The sequence below is a fragment of the Grampus griseus genome (assembly GCF_964374135.1).
Source record: "Grampus griseus genome assembly, chromosome: 6".
Classification (NCBI taxonomy): Eukaryota; Metazoa; Chordata; class Mammalia; order Artiodactyla; family Delphinidae; genus Grampus; species Grampus griseus.
The window spans coordinates 55,275,999-55,295,781 of NC_139000.1; the positions used below are offsets into that span (position 1 = coordinate 55,275,999).

The 19,783-nt window shown below is 36.0% G+C and overlaps 1 protein-coding gene across 1 annotated transcript; it reads right to left on the minus strand.

The window, feature by feature from the left end:
- Positions 1–4,200: 4,200 nt before the first annotated feature.
- INSL6 (insulin like 6) lies at positions 4,201–18,322 on the minus strand (the record flags this gene model as incomplete). The annotated part of the gene is given in 5 exon segments (XM_082656892.1): positions 4,201–4,293; positions 4,295–4,317; positions 4,320–4,372; positions 4,374–4,647; positions 18,049–18,322. Coding segments are annotated over 5 exon segments (717 nt in total).
- Between the last annotated feature and the right edge of the window lie 1,461 nt (positions 18,323–19,783).

Here is a 19,783-nt window from a genome sequence, read left to right on the forward strand (position 1 = left end):
GGACACATGGGACATCCCCTACAGAGGGACACTTATTCAAGGTTGGGAAACATAACTAACCTTCCATATACATAAGAATACAAATATAAATTTAGACAATGAGACAGCAGAGGAATATGTTCCAGATGAAGGAACAAGATAAAACCCCAAAGCAACAACTAAGTAACATGGAGATAGGCAGTACACTCAAAAGAACTTAGAATAATGATCGTAAAGATGATCCAAGAACACGAAAAAGAATGGATGCACAGAGCAAGAAGTTACAAGAAGTTTTTAACAAAGAGAAAATATAAAGGACAAAAAGAGATGAACAATAAAATGAAAAATATACTAGAAGGAATCAGCAGACTAACTGAGGCAGAAGAATGCATAAGTGAGATGGAAGACATAATGGTGGAAATCACTGCATGGAACAGAATACAGTAAAAAGAATGAAAAGAAATGAGGATGGTCTAAGAGACCTCTGGGATAACATTAAATGCACCAACATTCGTATTATAGGGGTCCCAGAAGGAGAAAAGAGAGAGACGACCTGAGAAAATATTTGAAGAGATAATAGCTGAAAACTTCCCTAACATGGGAAAGGAAACAGTCACCCAAATTCAGGAAGCACAGAGAGTCCCATACAGGATTAATGCAAGGAGGAACACACCGAGAGTAATCAAATTGACAAAAATTATAGACAATAAATAAAAGCAACAAGGGAAAAGCAACAAATAACAGACAAGGGAACTCCCATAGGTTATCAGCTGATTTCTCAGCAGAAACTCTGCAGGCCAGAAGGGAGTGGCACAATATATTTAAAGTGATGAAAGGGAAGAACCTATAACCAAGCATACTCTACCCAGCAAGGGTTTCATTCAGATTCTAAGGAAATCAAAAGGTTTACAGACAAAAGCTAAGAGAATTTATCACCACCAGACCAGCTTTGCAACAAATGCTAAAGGAACTTCTCTAGGGGGAAAAGAAAAGGCCACAACTAGAAACAAGAAACTTACGAATGGGAAACCTCACCAGTAAAGGCAAACATACAGTAAAGGTAGGAAATCATCTGCACACAAATATAACAAAATGAGCAATCGTGAGAAGAGGAGAGCACAAATGCAAGATATTGGAAATGCATTTGAAATTAAAAGACCAGCAACTTAATCTTGCTTATGTATAGACTGCTATATCAAAACCTCAGGTTAACTGAAAACTGAAAATCTACAAGATATACACAAAAAAGAAAATGGAATCCAAACCCACACTAAAGATAGTCATCAAATCACAAGGGGAAAAAAAAAATCACAAGAGAACAAAAGAGGAAGGGGAAAAAAAGCCTACAAAAACAAATCCAAAACAACAAAATGGCAATAAGAACATACATATTGATAATTACCTTAAATGTAAATGGATTAAACGCTCCAACCAAAAGACACTGGCTGAATGGATACAAAAACAACACCCATATGTCTGCTGTCTACAAGATCTGGATCTGAAGACCCACTTCAGATCCAGGGACACATACAGACTGAAAGTGAAGGGATGGAAAAATGTATTCCATGCAAATGGAAATCAAAAGAAAGCTGGAGTAGCAATACTCATATCAGACAAAATAGACTTTAAAATAAAGACTATAAGACTGTTAAAGAAATAAGACTGTTACAAGAGACAAAGAAGGACACTACATAATGATCAACAGATCAATCCAAAAAGAAGATATAACAATTGTAAATATATATGCACCCAACATAGGAACATCTCAACATACGAGGTAAATACTAACAGCCATAAAGGGAGAAATCAATAGTAACACAATAATAGTGGGGGACTTTAACACTCCACTTATATCAATGGACAGATCATACAGACAAATCAATAAGGAAAAACAGGCCTTAGATGACACATTAGACCAGATGGACTTAACTGATATTTATAGAGCATCCCATCCAAAAGCAGCAGAATACACATCTCAAGTGTACATGGAACAGTCTGCAGGATTGATCACATGCTGGCCAACAAAGTGAGCCTTGATAAATTTAAGAAAGTTGAATCACACCAAGCATCTTTTCTGGCCACAACACCATGAGATTAGAAGTCAACTACAAGAAAAAAATTGTAAGAAAACACAAACACATGAAGGCTAAAAAATATGCTACTAAACAGTCAATGAATCACTAAAGAAAGAGGAAATTGAAAAGTACCTAGAGACAAATTAAAACAAAAGCACGATGATCCAAAACCTATGGGATGCAGCAAAAGCAGTTCTAAGATGAAGTTTATAGCAATACAGTCTCACCTTAGGAAACAAGAAAAATCTGAAATAAATGACCTAAACTTATACCTAAAGCAACTACAGAAAGAAGAACAAAAAAACCCAAGTTTCGTATAATGAAAGAAATCATAAGGATCAGAGCAGCAATGAATGAAATAGAGACTAAGAAAACAATAGAAAAGATCAATGAAACTAAAAGCTGATTCTTTGAAAAGATAAACAAAATTGATAAACCTTTAGCCAGACTCATAAACTAAAAGAGGGAGAGGGCTCAAAACAATAAAACTAGAAATGAAAAAGGAGAAGTTAGAGTAGACATCACAGAAACACAAGGGATCATAAGAGACTACTACAAGCAACTATATGCCAATAAAATGGACAACCTGGAAGAAATGGACAAATTCCTAGAAAAGCACAACCTTCCAAGACTGAACCGGGAAGAAATAGAAAATATAAACAGAGCAATCACAAGCACTGAAATTGAGACTGTGATTTAAAATCTTCCAACAAACAAAAGCCCAGGACCAGATGGCTTCACAGGCGAATTCTATCAAACATTTAGAGAAGAGCTAACACCTATCCTTCTCAAACTCTTCCAAAATATAGCAGAGGCAGGAACCCTCCCAAACTCATTCGATGAGGCCACCATCACCCGGATACCAAGACCAGACAAAGATGTCACAAAGGAAGAAAACTACAGGCCAATATCACTGATGAACATAGATGCAAAAATCCTCAACAAAATCTGGCAAACAGAATCCAACAGCACATTAAAAGGATCATACACCATGATCAAGTGGGGTTTATCCCAGGAATGCAAGGATTCAATATACGCAAAAAAATTCAAACATATTAATGCATTGTAAGTGTATATTATATAGATATGTGGAAAAGAACCTTTGTCCTAAGAAATAACAGAGCCAAATAGGAATTTAAAAATTTAACTAAAAAGAACATTACAGTACATATTTGGGAAAGAAACTAGAAAAAGATTTCAAATGATACTTACCCCCTAATTAATGGCAGAAAAGTAGGAATTCCACTTTTGATTCTATGTATAAACTTTATATGTAGCATTAATATGTAGCATTAAAAAATTTTCACATGTGGACATAAAGTGGAAAAACACACCAAAAACTTAAGTGTTATAACATCTATATTGAGTTGAGATACGAAAGCACATAAATAGCAGAATTTCTACAATATTCATATAGTGACTCTATTACCAGTGGTTCTCAACCTTTAACCTACTTCAGAATGACCCAGAAGGCCTATAAAAACGCAGACCACTGAGCCCTATACCCAGAGTTTCTGATTCAGTAGGTCTGGGGGAGGACATTAGAACTATATTTCTAACAAGTTCCCAGGTGATGCTGACACTGCTAACCTGGTCAGCCCTCTATTCTGACCAAGGCAGAATAAAATTTCACATTATATCAGTACCTTCAAAGCAAAGACAGAGGATCCTGGAGAGAGATTACAACCTAAAGAAAGTCACTGAACTCTAAGTCCTCAATAGAAACTGAAAAAACTTCTGACTGACCAGTTACTATTATAAAACACAAAGAATTTTAAATGTACCTACTATTGCAGTATAAGAGCTCCTACTAGGAGTAGTAGTTGATTAGTTAGTTTTAAATTGGTAGGACAGATGTATTAGCATACTGGAGTGAGCGTAATAGTCATGGGCACCAGTCTGTATATCATACACATGGAATGCAGAACATTCCATAATCCATTTAAATGTAGCTTAAGAGAGTTTCAATCATACTGACAAAAATAAACAGGTTAATTCTTAGATGTCTACAATGATCATGCCATGTCCGGTAACATCTTCTTCAAATATAAAAATATATGAAAAATAGGGCACCAAAGAAAATACTAAGATTCCTATTACCACCATAAAATATTGTCAAGTGCTTGCAAGTACATTCAGATGTTGTTCACAGTAGAGAACTTACAAGGACAATCACCAAAAAAATAAAAGTAAAATATATTAAGCTATTTATTAAGTTAGTATAATTCCTATGATGGTTAGTACATCTCAGTCACAACTGCTGATGCTTCTTTAAGTTTTTATAATCAATATATGGAAGGCATGCAATAATAAGTTCTTTTTGTACATCCCTTCAGACAACATTTTTCTGAGTATCCTCTGTACTTTCTTTGGGGATGATTCCCCCAAAACAAATTGCTTAAGGTTTTAATTTTGTTTGTATTTTTCTTCTGAAATTCTACTATCTCATGAATATATGGACTGATATCTTGTGATGAGGAAAATATCTCTTGTCTTGTCTTAAAAGGCAAGTTGGCCTTTTTGTACTGATGCTCAGACAGTGACTGCATCTTCAAATTGTTTAATGCTTCTTCCTGAGAGGCAAAAGTAGAGACTGTTGAGAGACAAGAAAAAATCCTACTTTATTAAAATCTTCGTTTAGCTGAAAATTTAATCATAATGCTGTAATACTAGAGTCAGCTAATTTTGAAAACACAAGTAATCACATTTTAACTAGTAAAATGGTTATTTGAAAGCAATGTATATTTTTAACTAAAATAGTTGTAGGTATTGTTTTCCTATAAAAAAGGCCTAGAAACATTTGCACATTTTTATGCAAAAAATATTGAGATATAACTCATATGCCATAAAATTGAGCATTTTAAAGTATACAATTAATATATTCACAAGGTTGTGCAAACATCACCACTACCTAATTCCAGAACATTTCTATCACCCACAAAAGAAACCCCCACCCATTAGCAGTCACTCCCATTTCCCTCTTCCTCCAGCCCCTGGCACCTACTAATCTACTGTCTATTCTATGGATCTGCCTAAATCATACCATATGTGGCCACCTGTGTCTGGTTTCTTTCACTGAGCATATTTTCAAGGTTCAACCATGTTGTAGCATCTCTAGCAATACTTTATTCTTTTTATGGCTGAATAATTTTCCACTGTATGGATATATCACATTTTGTTTATCTGTTTATCAGTTGATGAACATTTGGGTTGTTTCTACTTTTTGACTATTATGAATAGCACTGCTCTGAACACCCACATACAAGTTTTTGTGTGAACACATTTTCAGTTTTCTTGGATATATACCTAGGAGTAGAACTGCTGGATCATATGGTAAATTTGTTTAACTTTTTTAGGAACCGCCAAACTATTTTCCACAGTGGTTGTACCATTTTACAGTCCCACCACTAGGCTTCCAACTGCTACACATCTTCACCAACATTTGATATTTTTCATATTTTGATGAGAGCCATCCTAATGGATGTGAAGTGGTATCCCATTGTGGTTTTAATTTGCAATGACCTTGCAACTAATGATGTTGAGCATTTTTCATGTGCTTACTATATATCCTCCTTGTAGAAATGTCTATTCAAATCCTTTGCCAATTTCTAATTATTTGTCTTTTACGCACATTTTTAACTAAGTGGTTAGTAGAAGCCATTTTGGTTTTTGTTGAAATATAAAGAAATGGAAAAGTAGTGATACGCTCAATGAACTGATTATTTCTATTATACTGCTCTTACTCAATATTACTGATAATAAATTAAAATAACACCAGAAGGTAATTAATTGGCGGCTTGTTGGATTTCCATCATTGCCCTTGCCCATCTACAGTCCCTTTTGGGAGATATATTTGCCTCTAGCCATTGCTGTAGAGTCACCCTTAGGCAGTCATAGGGTGATTCCACCTTATATCCACAGATGAATAGTCAGGAGGTTGGCACCTGACCCCAAACAAACCAATCTACTACAGTGGCCAGCAATCCATGCCATGTGAAAAATAAGTTGGCTCAATCAGATTTCCTCTCTTTAAAATTAGAACTAAGAAGTAATGAGAACAAGATGAGTTAGAACCAAAACTGAGAGGATACTATGAAGCTTATCATGACAAGCTAAAGTTATAAAGGAACATAGATATTAGAGGAGAAAAGATTCAGAGAGAGAAAGAGAGAAGGTGATTTTTAGCACTGACTTGATTCCTTAGGCTTTCCAGGGCCTTTCCAGATCCATTTACAGACCTTGTTTTTATAATAACTATCCTCCGCTTTTTTCTTGAGGGTATTTAGGAGAAACTCTGTCTCTTGCAGTGACAGTCCTATTAGAATACTCTGTAATAACTTTGTATTTAATAAATGCCTAAGACAAAATGTGGAATAGTAAAACTTTAGGACAGATATTAATCTATTCTAAAGTAGGAAATAATGTCATCTAAGACAGATAAATATGTGATCAATTAAAGTGTGTCACAATGAACAGAGTACACTGAAGGGAAAAGTGAATTAGGTTGTCTACGCAGGTTGAAGAAAGACCTTCCTGGATGAGATGTGCCATGTTCTGCCACTTAAAGGGGAAAAAAAGGCAGACAATAAGAAGGAAACTTGTTCATGAATGAAGGCAACTAGGGACTAGTTAATGAAAAGTACATGTCAAATTGGAGAGGGAACTTAAAAGGGAAACAAGCTGTACTCATCAGGAAACAAGAAAGGTTAAAAATGAGTATTCAAATCAATGAATTTGAAAAAGAGCAACAGAGATAACCCAAATAAGTAATAAGGAAAGAAATCAATGAATTATAGAAACAAAACAATATAAAGATTTAGAAAACCAAAAGTTGGCTCTTTTAAAGGATTAATAAAATATAACTTTAGCCAGACTAATCAAGAAAAAAAGATGAATGTGAACAAAATACACTAGGAAAAAAAGGACTACAATACAGATACAACAGTGGTTCATACAAATCAACATCAAAAAAACAAAACAACCCAATCAAAAAATGTACAGAAGAACTGAACAGACATTTTTCCAGAGAGGAAATGCAGATGGCCAACAGGCACATGAAAAGATGCTCAACATCGCTAATCATCAAGGAAATGAGTCAAATCAAAACCACAGTGAAATATCACCTCATACCTACCAGAATGGCTATCATCAAAACTAACACAACCAATGTTGGCAAGGATGAGGGGAAAAGGGAACCCTCGTACTGTTGGTGAGAATGTAAACTGGTGCAGCCACTCTAGAAAACAGTCTGGAGGTTTCTCAAAAAACTAAAACTAGAACTACCATATGACCCAGCAATTTCACTTCTACGTATATATCCAAAAGAAACAATACACTAATTCGAAAAGATACAGGCACCCCAATGTTCATAGCAGCATATTTACAATTGCCAAGATATGGAAGCAACCTAAGTGTCCATCAACATATGAATGGATAGAAAAAGTTGTGAGAGATATATATATATGTATGTATGTATATATAATGGAATATTACTCAGCCATAAAAAAGAATGAGATTTTGCCTTCTGCAGCAACATGGATAGACTTGGAGGGTATTATGCTAAGTGAAGTACGTCAGACAGAGAAAGACAAATACTGTATGATATCACTATATGTGGAATCTAAAAAATACAACAAATAGTGAATATAACAAAAAAGAAGCAGTCTCACAGATACAGAGAAGAAATGAGTGGTTACCAGGGAGGAGAGGGAAGGGAGGAGAGGTAAGACAGGGGTGGGGGATTATGAGGTAAAACAATTATGTATAAAATAAGCTACAAGGATATATTGTACAATACCAGTAATATAGCCAATATTTTATAATAGCCAATATTTTATAATAACTATAAATGGAGTATAAAAATTGTACACCTGTAACATATAATATTGTACACCAACTATACTTCAATTAAAAACATTTTTTTAAACCATAAGCCCATTTCACTTACAAATGTTTGTTTGAAAGTCCCAAATAAGGTATTAGTTAACTGAATCCATGAACGTATTTTACAAATATATTAAGAAAGTGTTTATCCCAGAAATGCAAGATCACAAAATCTATCAATGCAATTTACTATATTAATAGACTCCCATGCTCACTCTCAGCTGGTTTTGCTTTCTACTTTATAAGAAAATTGAAGGAATCAGAAGAGAACTTGTATTTGCTCCCTTCACTGTCTTTTTACTCATCTCTTAACATCTGTACCCATAATTCTGCCTTCCTAAGTATTTCCATAGATGAATTATCCACTCTAAAACCAATTCCTCCACTTATGGACTAGATCTATTTCCTCCTGCCCACTCTGGGATATCACTCCAGCAGTGCTTCTCTTTATCTTTCTTTCATCATTATTTTTTCACTTCTAGCGAACCACTCCTATCAGCAAATGTGCTATTTCTCCCACTTAAAAAAACAAAAAAAAACAAGAAACACTTCTCTTGGCCCTGCTTACCATCCAATTTCTTTTCTCTCCTCTGTAGCAAAACTCCTTCTGTATTTATTAATTCACTTCTCTTCTCTTACTCGGTCTGAAACGCATTCTATACAGGCTTTTACTCCATCACTCCACCAAAACTTCTCTTATCAAGCTCACAAACAACCTCTATATTGCTAAATTCAACAGCCAACTCTCATCTTATTTAACTAATAAAAACCACTCCTTCTTGATATGCTTTCTTCACTTGGTTTCCAAGATACCACATTCTCTCTCCTTCCCACCTAACTATTTGCCCCTTTCTACCTCCTTTACAAGTACTTCCTCTTCAGTTTTTTTTAATGTTGATGTCTCCCAGAGCTCAGTCCTTGGTACTCTTTTCAATCTATACTTACTCTCTTCATGATCTCATCCAGTCTTATGGCTTAAAAAATTATCTATATACCTGTGGCTCCTTAATTTCTTTCTTCAAGCAAATTTTTTCTTCCAAACTCCAGATTCATATATCCTACTTGCTACTCAACATCTCCACTCTGATGTCTCAAACTCAACATGTTTAAAACTCCACCTGAACTTTTCAAACTCAAAATGTCCAAAGATGAACTACTAATACTGTTTTCCAAACCTGTTCCACTTGAGGCCTTTCCTATTTCAGTTGATAGTAACCCTATCCTTCCAGGTGTTCAAAGCAAAAACTCTGAAATCACATATTTTTTTAACATATTGGAGTAATTCCTGATTTTTCTTTTCTCATATCTCACATCATATCTGCCCAAATATATCTAGATTATAACAGTTATCACTGCTTCCACTCACTGCTACCATCCTTATCCAGATGCTATCCTCTCTAATACCTTCCTAACAGGTCTCTCTGTTTCTACTCTTGCTTCCCTACAGTCTATCCTCAACACAGTGGTCAAAGTGATCCCTTTAAAATGTCAATTATGTCACTCCTCTGCTCAAAAACCTGTAATGACTCCTCGCAAATGCTATAAGAATAAAAAAAGAAGAGTGGTATAAAGTTTAGAAAGTAAGTGACAAAAAACTATTAAGATAGTTCCACATAATTACTGGAGTAAAATCAACCTGTAAAACTCAACTGCATTTCTCTAACCAATGATCACTAACTAGAAATATAATTAACAAGTATTTACAATAGCAACAAAATTAAAGTATTAAGCATTAACTTAACCAACAATACAGAAAGTCTCTATAGAGAAAACTTTAAAATTCTAATGACAGAATACAAAGATATTCCATGTTTTTGGCTGAGATGACTTTTTGTTAAAAAGATGTCAATTCTCTTCAAATTATTCTCTGTAATTCCATGCATCCCATTTAAATTCCAGATGGGTTTTTATAAAATAAATTCAATAAGCTTACTCTTAAATGTATATATAAGGATAAAGGCAGAGGATTAGTTCAGTCAACCTTAAGGGAAAAAAATAATTGGAGACTTGCTCTCCAAGATAAATGACACCCTACAGAGTCATAGTACTAAAACAGTGTAGTAATAATACAAAGTCAAACAAAAAGACCAATTAAATAAGAATCTCAGACAAACTTAATAAACAATAAAAGTGGCTCTACAATCAATGGGAAAAAACCGATTGTTCAGTAGATGGTATTCAGAAAATTATTTCTTCATGTAGAGAAAAGTAAGACACTGAGAAAACTAAGATAGTATCCCTAGCAGAACAGAACCAAAAATGGGCCCCAGAATTAAGGACCTAATGAGAACAGTAAAACTATAAAATTAACAGAAGAACAGAAAAGGAACCTCTAAAACTTTTGAAAGTTTTGTTCATACTTTTGAAAGTATGAACAATAAGGCAAAACACCTATCGTCTAATTGTATAAAAATTAAGACTTTCTGTCAAACACCAGTAGACAGATGACAGAATAGGAGAACATATTTGTAATATCTAAAACCTACAGCTGATTACTATTGTATCTAGATTTTGAATAACTCTTACAAATCAACTGGAAGATGACAATTCCAACAAAAAGTGAGCAAAATGTATAAACAGGAAATTTTCAGAAAAAAGGAACCCAAGAGGCTAATATGTATATGAAGAGGTGCTCAAATTCAGAGCAAATTAAGACAAAAATGAGACACTATTTCACGCCTGTGGCACTGGCAAAAGTTAAAAATTGTATAATGTTAATTCTTGACAGGGATACAAGAACACAGGAATCCTCATGTACTAGTGGTGCAACTATAAATTGGTGTAGCCATTCTGCAAAGCAATCTGAATGCACCTCAAGTAAATTAAGCATAATATATTTTATGATACATCAATTCTACCCCTAGGTATATATCCCAGAGAAATGTCCACACAGATCCATAAGGGGGCATATACAATGATGCTCACTGCAGTGTTATTTATAGTGGCAGGGAGTTGAAGGCTATATAGGTTAGATGTTCATCACTAGGAGAAAGAATAAGTAAAATGTGAGGAATGCGTATGAATATTATGCAGCAGTTTGAAGCAATGACTAAAAGTTCACATAGCAATAATAAGATATAGATCTCAAATACCATTTAGATATATTTTTAAAATACATGCACAGGAAATAATGCACAATTTGCAATAAAACGTATAAAAACAAAAATACATAATAAAACATTGGAATGGATGCCTATGGGAGGAGGAGAATGGGCATGAAGAAAGGAGATATGTGGAGACTAATTATCTTCTAACATACCATATAATTTATTTATGTTTATTGTCTATCTTCACTATTCTGTAAGCTTCATGAAGGCAAGAACCTTCACTGCCTCCTGAGTGAAACTGTTCACTCTTATATCCCAAGCAGCATGAATACTAACTAATATACAACAGGCACACAAATTTTGTTGAATTAATATATAAATAGAGAGGTTCTGCATAGCCAGTTGTGATAATGATATCTAAAGAAACAAGAAAATAAACAAAAAAACAAGAACAAGTGAATGAAGACCAAGAATGGGGGAATACAGCCTATCTAACTGGAATAGTGGTTATGGATTATGAAAAACTGGTGATGAAACTTTGATGATTTCACCTGGTACTAAGAGTTAGGCAGCACCATACTCAGCCAGAATTTAGAAATATGACGTTAGCTTCATGGTGCCACACTATGAGGTAAGCATGAGACATGGCCCATACATTCAGGATCCACTAACAAGAAGTACACATCTCAAATTCAAGTTATGCATGAGTAGTCCTGAAAAAAAGCATTTTTGAATATGAGTGTATCAAACTATCTTTTCCTGTGTCAGACTCAAATAGATCATCAGAAGATTAAAATTGTTGATAACTGACTTGATCTAATATAGAAATATATTCTGCTGATATAAGCTAAATAAAAATCAATCAACTTTACAGCAACATTCACATGTAAAAGAAATTGCATACTTATATATTCTACGTTGGAATTCTATATTGGAAACACATACCTCTCTACAACTTCTAAATTAGTCACTAGAAATTAATAGGACTACATGTCGTCTTTCCTTATAGATTAAGAATTCTTTAAATTTTAATACACATTCATATTGATAACCTAAATCCATTTTTTGTTCTTCCATATATTTTAAAACAACCATGGTTTTTTTTTTTTTTTAATTTATTTATTTTTATTTTTTTTATTTTTATTTATTTTTTTTTAACATCTTTATTGGGGTATAATTGCTTTACAATGGTGTGTTAGTTTCTGCTTTATAACAAAGTGAATCAGTCATACATAAACATATGTTCCCATATGTCTTCCCTGTTGCGTCTCCCTCCCTCCCACCCTCCCCATCCCACCCCTCCAGGCTGTCACAAAGCACCGAGCCAATATCCCTGTGCCATGCGGCTGCTTCCCACTAGCTATCTACCTTACTGCGTTTGTTAGTGTGTATATGCCCATGACTCTCTCTCGCCCTGTCACAGCTCACCCTTCCCCCTCCCCATAACCTCAAGTCCGTTCTCTAAGAGGTCTGCGTCTTTATTACTGCTTTACCCCTAGGTTCTTCATGACATTTTTTTCTTAAATTCCATATATATGTGTTAGCATACACAACCATGGTTTTATTGCCACATGATATTTCCACTTCAGCAAACGGCCCTTTATATAGCTCCCATAGTAACATGTTTAATGGGTATGAGAACTCTGAAATATTATCAGATGTATTTTCATTTCCTACGAATCCTGTTTCATTGCAGATCCCTCCTCATTGAATTAGTGACATGTCCTCCTTCAGGGGATTGTGAATAATACCTGAGACAAAGGAGTGATTAATCAGCTCTGAGTTTTAAAGTTGACTTTTTATTAATGAGAAAAGTGTTTCCTCCAGAGTAGGCTTTGTCGAGAAAAAGGATTCTAAACTCTTTTTCAATAATAAACTCAAGCTTGGATGACTGAAGGTAAAATTTTGACTAGGTTATAGGTAATGAGAGCACAGTATTTGATGTGAGAGAAATGCCCACTGAACATGAAGTAGAAAGGGTAGGTCCACCTTGCATTTCTGGGAGAAAAGAGTAATGAAGAAATAGAGAAGTGAACTATTCCCTTGTTACTCAAAGAGCAGTGTCCAACTAACAGAATAAGCATCACCTGGGAGCTTATAAAACTGTAGACTCTCAGGCCCCACCCCAGACCTACTGAATCAGAATCTGTATATTAACAGTATTCCCCAGGTGATTCATATACACATTAAAGTGTGAATATCAACTGAACTAAGGTACAATTTAGAGACTGGTGAGAAACAATTCCTTCTTTATAAGAGCAGGATAAAGTGAGTTTATATGTAGGCGGTTTTGATGGTGGAAAATGATTAAGATTCAGTCTGATGCTTTCTGTTGTTTCTGTCTTTAAAAGTTTTCATTCCCCTTATATGCAGATGGCATGATACTCTATATAGAAAACCCTAAAGACTCCACACAAAAACTACTAGAACTGCTAAACAAATTTAGCAAGGTAGTAGGATACAAGATTAACATACAGAAATCTGTTGCATTTCTTTCTACTAACAATGAGATATGAGAAACAGATAGTAAAAAAAAAAAAAAATCCCTTTTAAAATCACATCAAAAAAAAACAAAAAACAAAAAAAAACCTAGGAATAAACCTGACCAAGGAGTGAAAGACTTATACCCTGAGAACTATAAAACATTGATAAATGAAACTGAAGATGATTCAAAGAAACGGAAAGATATCCCATGCTCTTGGATTGGAAGAAATCTACAGATTTAATGCGATCCCTGTCAAATGACCCACAACATTTTTCACAGAACTAGAACAAATAATCCTAAAATTAATATGGACCCACAAAAGACCCAGAATTGCCAAAGCAATCCTAAGGAAAAAGAACAAAGCTGGAGACACAACCCTCTCAGACTTTAGACAATACTACAAAGCTACAGTCATCAAAACAGTGTGATATTGGCACAAAAACAGACATAAGGATCAACTGAACAGAATAGAGAGCCCAGAAATAAACCCACACACCTATGGTCAATTAGTCTTCAACAAAGGAGACAAGAATATACAATGGAGAAAAGACAGTCTCTTCAGCAAGTGGTGCTGGGAAAGCTGGACAGCCCCACGTAAATCAATGAGGGTAGAACACTCCCTCACACCATACACAAAAATAAACTCAAAATGGCTTAAAGTCTTAAATATAAGACATGACACCATATAATTCCTAGTAGAGAACATACGCAAAACATTCTCTGACATAAATCATACCAATGTTTTCTTAGGTCAGTCTCCCAAGGCAATAGAAATAAAAGCAAAAATGAGCAAAGGGGACCTAATCAAACTTATAAGCTTTTGCACAGCAAAGGAAACCATAAACGGAATGAAAAGACAACCTACAGAATGGGAGAAAATATTTGCAAATGATGTGGCCCAACAAGGGCTTAATTTCCAAAATATACAAACAGCTCATATAGCTCAATATAAAACAAAACAAAACAAAACAAACAACCCAGTCAAAACTGGGCAGAAGAACTAAATAGACACTTCTCCAAAGAAGACTACAGATGGTCAATGGGCACATGAAGGTGCTCAACATCGCTAGTTATTAGAGAAATGCAAATCAAAACTACAATGAGGTATTACTTCACACTGGTCAGAATGGCCATCATCAAAAAGTCTACAAATAATAAATGCTGGAGAGGGTGTGGAGAAAAGGGAACCCTCCTACACTGTTGGTGGGAATGTAAACTGGTACAGCCACTATGAAGAACAGTATGGAGGTTCCTTTAAAAATTATTGGGTTGGCCAAAATGTTCATTTGTTTTTGTTTTTGTTTTCCGTAAGATGGCTCTGGTAGCGTTTAGGTGTCTTTAACTTCATTCGAAACAATTTTGTTAGTTTGTATTGTGACAGCTGTCATATCAGCATATTAAAAAAAAAAAAAACACTTATTAGGGACTTCCCTGGCGGTCCGGTGGTTAAGACTTCACCTTCCAATGCAGGGGTTTGGGTTCAATCCCTGGTCAGGGAGTTAAGATCCCACATGCCTCTCGGCCAAAAAACGAAAATGTAAAACAGAAGCAATATTGTAACAAATTCAATAAAGACTTTAAAAATGGTCCCCACCAAAAAAAATCTAAAAAGAAAAAAACCTTATCAAAATTGGTGAATTTTTGTGTAGCCATTTTAATACTGAAGATGGAAGAAAAATAGCAACATTTTCGGTATTTTATGCTTCGTTAATATTCCAAGAAAGGTAAAAATGCAACTGAAATGCAAAAAATTTGTGCAGTGTATGGAGAAGGTGCTGTGACTGATCGAATGTGTCAAAAGTGATTTGCAAAGTTTTGTGCTGGAGATTGCTCACTGGACGATGCTCCATAGTCGGGCAGACCAGTTGAAGTTGATAGCGATCAAATCGAGACATTAATTGAGAACAATCAACGTTATACCATGCAGGAGACAGCCAACATACTCAAAATATCCAAATCAAGCAATGAAAATCATTTGCTTGGTTATATTAATCACTTTGATGTTTGGGTTCCACATAAGTTAAGCAAAAAACCTTCTTGACCATATTTCCACATGTGATTCTCTACTGAAATGTAATGAAAACATTCCGTTTTTAAAACAAATTGTGACAGGCGATGAAAAGTGGACACTGTACAATAAAGTGGAATGGAAGAGATCATGGGGCAAGCGAAATGAACCACCACCAACCACACCAAAGGCCGGTCTTCAGCCAAAGAAGGGGATGTTGTGTATATGGTGGGACTGGAAGGGAATCCTCTACTATGAGCTCCTTCCTGAAAACCAAACGATTAATTCCAACAAGCACTGCTCCCAGTTAGACCAACTGAAAGCAGCACTCAGTGAAAAGCGTCTGGAATTAGTCAACAGAATACACATAATCTTCCATCAGGATAACACAAGACCACATGTTCCTTTGATGGCCAGGCAAAAACTGTTACAGCTTGGCTGGGACGTTCTGATTCATCTGCCGTATTAACCAGACACTGCACCTTCAGATTTCCACTTATTTTGATCTTTACAAAATTCTCTTAATGGAAAAAATTTCAATTCCCTGGAAGATTGTAAAAGGCACCTGGAACAGTTCTTTGCTCAAAAAGATATAAAGTTTTGGGAAGATGGAATTATGAAGTTGCCTGCAAAATGGCAGAGGGTAGTGGAACAAAATGGTGAATACATTGTTCAACAGTTATGGGTGAAAATGAAAAATGTGTCTTTTATTTTTACTTAAAAACCAAAGGAACACACACAATGGAATATTACTCATCCATAAAAAAGAATGAAATAATGCCATTTGTAGCAACATGGTGCAACCTAGAGATTATCATATTAAATGAAGTAAGTCAGACAGAGAAAGACAAATATCATGATTATCACTTATATGTGGAATCTAAAAAAATGATACAAATGAACTTATTTACAAAACAGAAATAGACATAGGAAACAAACTTATGGTTACTAAAGGGGAAAGGGGGGAGGGACAAATTAGAAGTATGGGACTAACAGATACACACTACTATATATACAATAAATTAAAAAAGGACTTTCTGTGTAGCACAGGGAACTATATTCAATATCTTGTAATAACCTATAATGGAAAAAATCTGAAAAAGAATATATACAAATATACATATATAACTAATCTAATAACTAAACTAATATTATATATAAATACAACTGAGTCAATTTGCTGTACACCCGAAACTAACACAACATTGTAAATCAAATACACATCAATAAAAACAATTTTATTCTCTTAGCAACAATAATCTTATAAGATTTATTCATTCATTCATTAAAGAAGAATAAGTGCTTATCAGAATATAGCCAATACTTTATAACTTTAAATGGAATATAATCTATAGAAATTTTGAATCACCATGTTATACACCTGAGACTAATATTGTAAACCAACTATACCTCAAAACAAAAAAAAAGAATAAGTGTTTATAATGTGCTAGGCAATGTTTTAGCTTGTTTCAGTCATCTACATTAGGGTCTCTCTTTTGGCACGATAGTCTAACTCCTTTCCTTAATTTCAGAAATCTTGACTTTTGCAAAATTTGTCCAAATAGAATCAACTGGATTACTATAAAAGGCAATAACTTCAATGACACTACACTCTATAGACCACAGTCTACAAATAAAGTGCATTTTCTTTTAAAATGGCAAACATATTGGGACTAAAATGTGTTAGTCACAAAATGTAAAAACAGAAGAATGGATCTGAAACAAAAATATTCTTCCTAAAGACTGCTTAAAAGCATTAAGTATAAATTCAATACATATTAAGCACATACCCTGTGCTCAGCCCTCTGCTAGACATTTCAGATAAAAACATACATGAGCAATCCCTATAACATGGTATGGCATACAGGGCTGGCATTAAGAGATTGAGACTTGCCAGTAGCACAAGCCTAGTGCTTAGAAAGACCCTGCATTTTGTTTAATGCTCTGTTGTCCCAGTCTTGAAATTCTCAATAATTTTATCTTTTGACTTGTATGTGAAGTCTGATGGGACAGAGGACCATGTGTTTGAGCAGAGGAGATACGCACAAGAAAGGTAAAAAGCTTTATATTTTAGTACCTTTAACAGTTTTTCCTGCTTTTTGAACAAGGGGCCCTGCATTTTTATTTGCACTAGGCCGGGCCAATTATGTAGCAGGTCCTCATTACAGTTAAATATTACAGTTAAATATAAATAGTTAAATAGAATTATGTGTTAGATATTGCGGTAGAATGGAGAATGGAGTGAGTAGCTATGAAATGGTCAGTGATGAGTTCACAGGGAAAATGATACCTAAATCAGGCTTTGAAGGGCAAAATAGTTTGCCAGGTGACAAGGGCACTGCAGAAAGGGAAAGCGAGGGAAACAGCATTATTCTTATACAAATGTGTAGACTTACATGTGTACGCTTCTTTCCTCCAAGTTACAACAAACAAAAACAAAGACTTCATGGCTTTTGTATATGTATTAGGCACAAATTCCATTTCCTGCAGAAGTTCCATGCCTGGCAGGGCAAATTCGGGAATAAGAAATGTACAAAGATGAAAAAACATGCCTCTGGTTTAGATTTTTACCTGGGTTTGTCGCTCTCCTCCAGACCGGGAAAGTGGTTTGCGAGCTTTCTAACCGGTCAGGGATAAAGGTTTCGACCTTCTCCGAGGCCTGGGAAAGCAGCTGTGTGAAAGGCTTTTCCTCCTCACTGTGGCTCCAGTTAACAGTGCCACAGAGTTTTACTATTTCTTGCAGCAGATGCCTGCCGCACAATCTCCTGGCTCGACTAATGTTGTTCAGCTCACGGGAGACCCGAACTAGCAGGAGCCCGACACACAAGCAGAAGAGCCACGGCATCCCTGGACCCCCAACACAGACAGATCCGCCGAGGGCCCTAACTGCCGTCTGTCCCACGACTGCGCGTGCGCACCTGGCGACCTTCTGATTTTCGCGTGCAGACCTCGCGAGAACTTCAAGACTAGGTGAGCGGCGCCGGCGCCTAAACTTCCCGTGTTACGCGGGGCTCTCAGGCCGTCCCAGGTGGCTGCCTGTTAATTTTTAAAATGATTGATTAGTTTTTCTTGCCATCCTCACTAGGGAGACTCATCAAATGAAATACGGGGCCGTAGTTAACGCATCCCTCTAGTGGAATGCGTTTCCCGCCTCTTTTGCCTGTTGGGACGTCGCTTCCTTCGAGAAACCTCTCATTTTCTTCATGGCGTTTATCTCGGTAGGTTTCCTCACATTTATTTTTGCGCCTGTTTGATAATTTCTTCCCCTAATCCCCGGGTTTCACGAAGGCAATGCCGGCGTCTGTTCTTGCTTCCCATTGTACCTCAGGGCCTGACGCATAGTTGGCAATCAAATATGTGGAAACGTGTGCACGTTTTAAAGTCAGATGCAAAGCTTTCTGAGGAAATTCCTACCAGTTCTGCAGGGAGAAATGGGCCTTAGCCTCAATCTCCAGAACAAAGAGAGGATTTGGGATAATCTAGTATTTTTGTTTATAGATTATAGAGGATTGCCCATGGCCAAATTATTAGTGCCAAGTTTAGTACTAGACGGTTATTTTATCAGCAAAAGTGAATTTATTCAGGAATAGCCAGAGGAATGCAATTCAGGACATATGAACCTTGACTGGCCGTAAGCAAATCCAGAGAACGAGGAAGAGAACTTGCTTTTATAGAGAAAAGGGGTGGAAGGTGGGAGGGAGTGTGATAACCAAAGAGTCCACTGAGGAAGCTGGGAGTCCAAAGTATGGGGTTTTCTCCTTGGCTGGACTGCTTAGTTTCCGATTGGCAGGGATATGTGGGCCGGAGAGAAGCTTTTTTTCTTCCTGCTGTATTATAAGTAGAGGTGCCGTCCTCTTGGTTATGTAGGCAACTGTCTCTTCCTGTGTGGAGCAATTGATGATGCATGGCAGGGCCTGAGAGTGCCCCCTTCAGGTCTATCTTGGCTACAATATTAGTTGATGGTGTGACAGGGCCTTGTAGAGGATTTGTCTTGTAAGAATATCAGCATTTCGCTAAACTAAGAGGGAAGGGGCAGGGAAGTGCAGCATAATCGGTATAGGTTGCCTTGTCATTTTCAATGAAATTTTATTTTATTAGAGTGTGTCGGCGCTGAAGGGTGTGCTAGTAGCCACAAGGGGGCAGTCAGGGGCCGTCTCAGGAGTAGTCAACTTCAGGATGCCAAAGCTTCAGAGGCTCCAGCAATTGTCAACGCTATCCTCACCTCTTTGCTCTAAAATGTTATTTTTTTCCCCTTCTCCTTTCTGCCTTCTGCCTCTATGCCTTTTTCTCCATTTTCTGTTCGCCC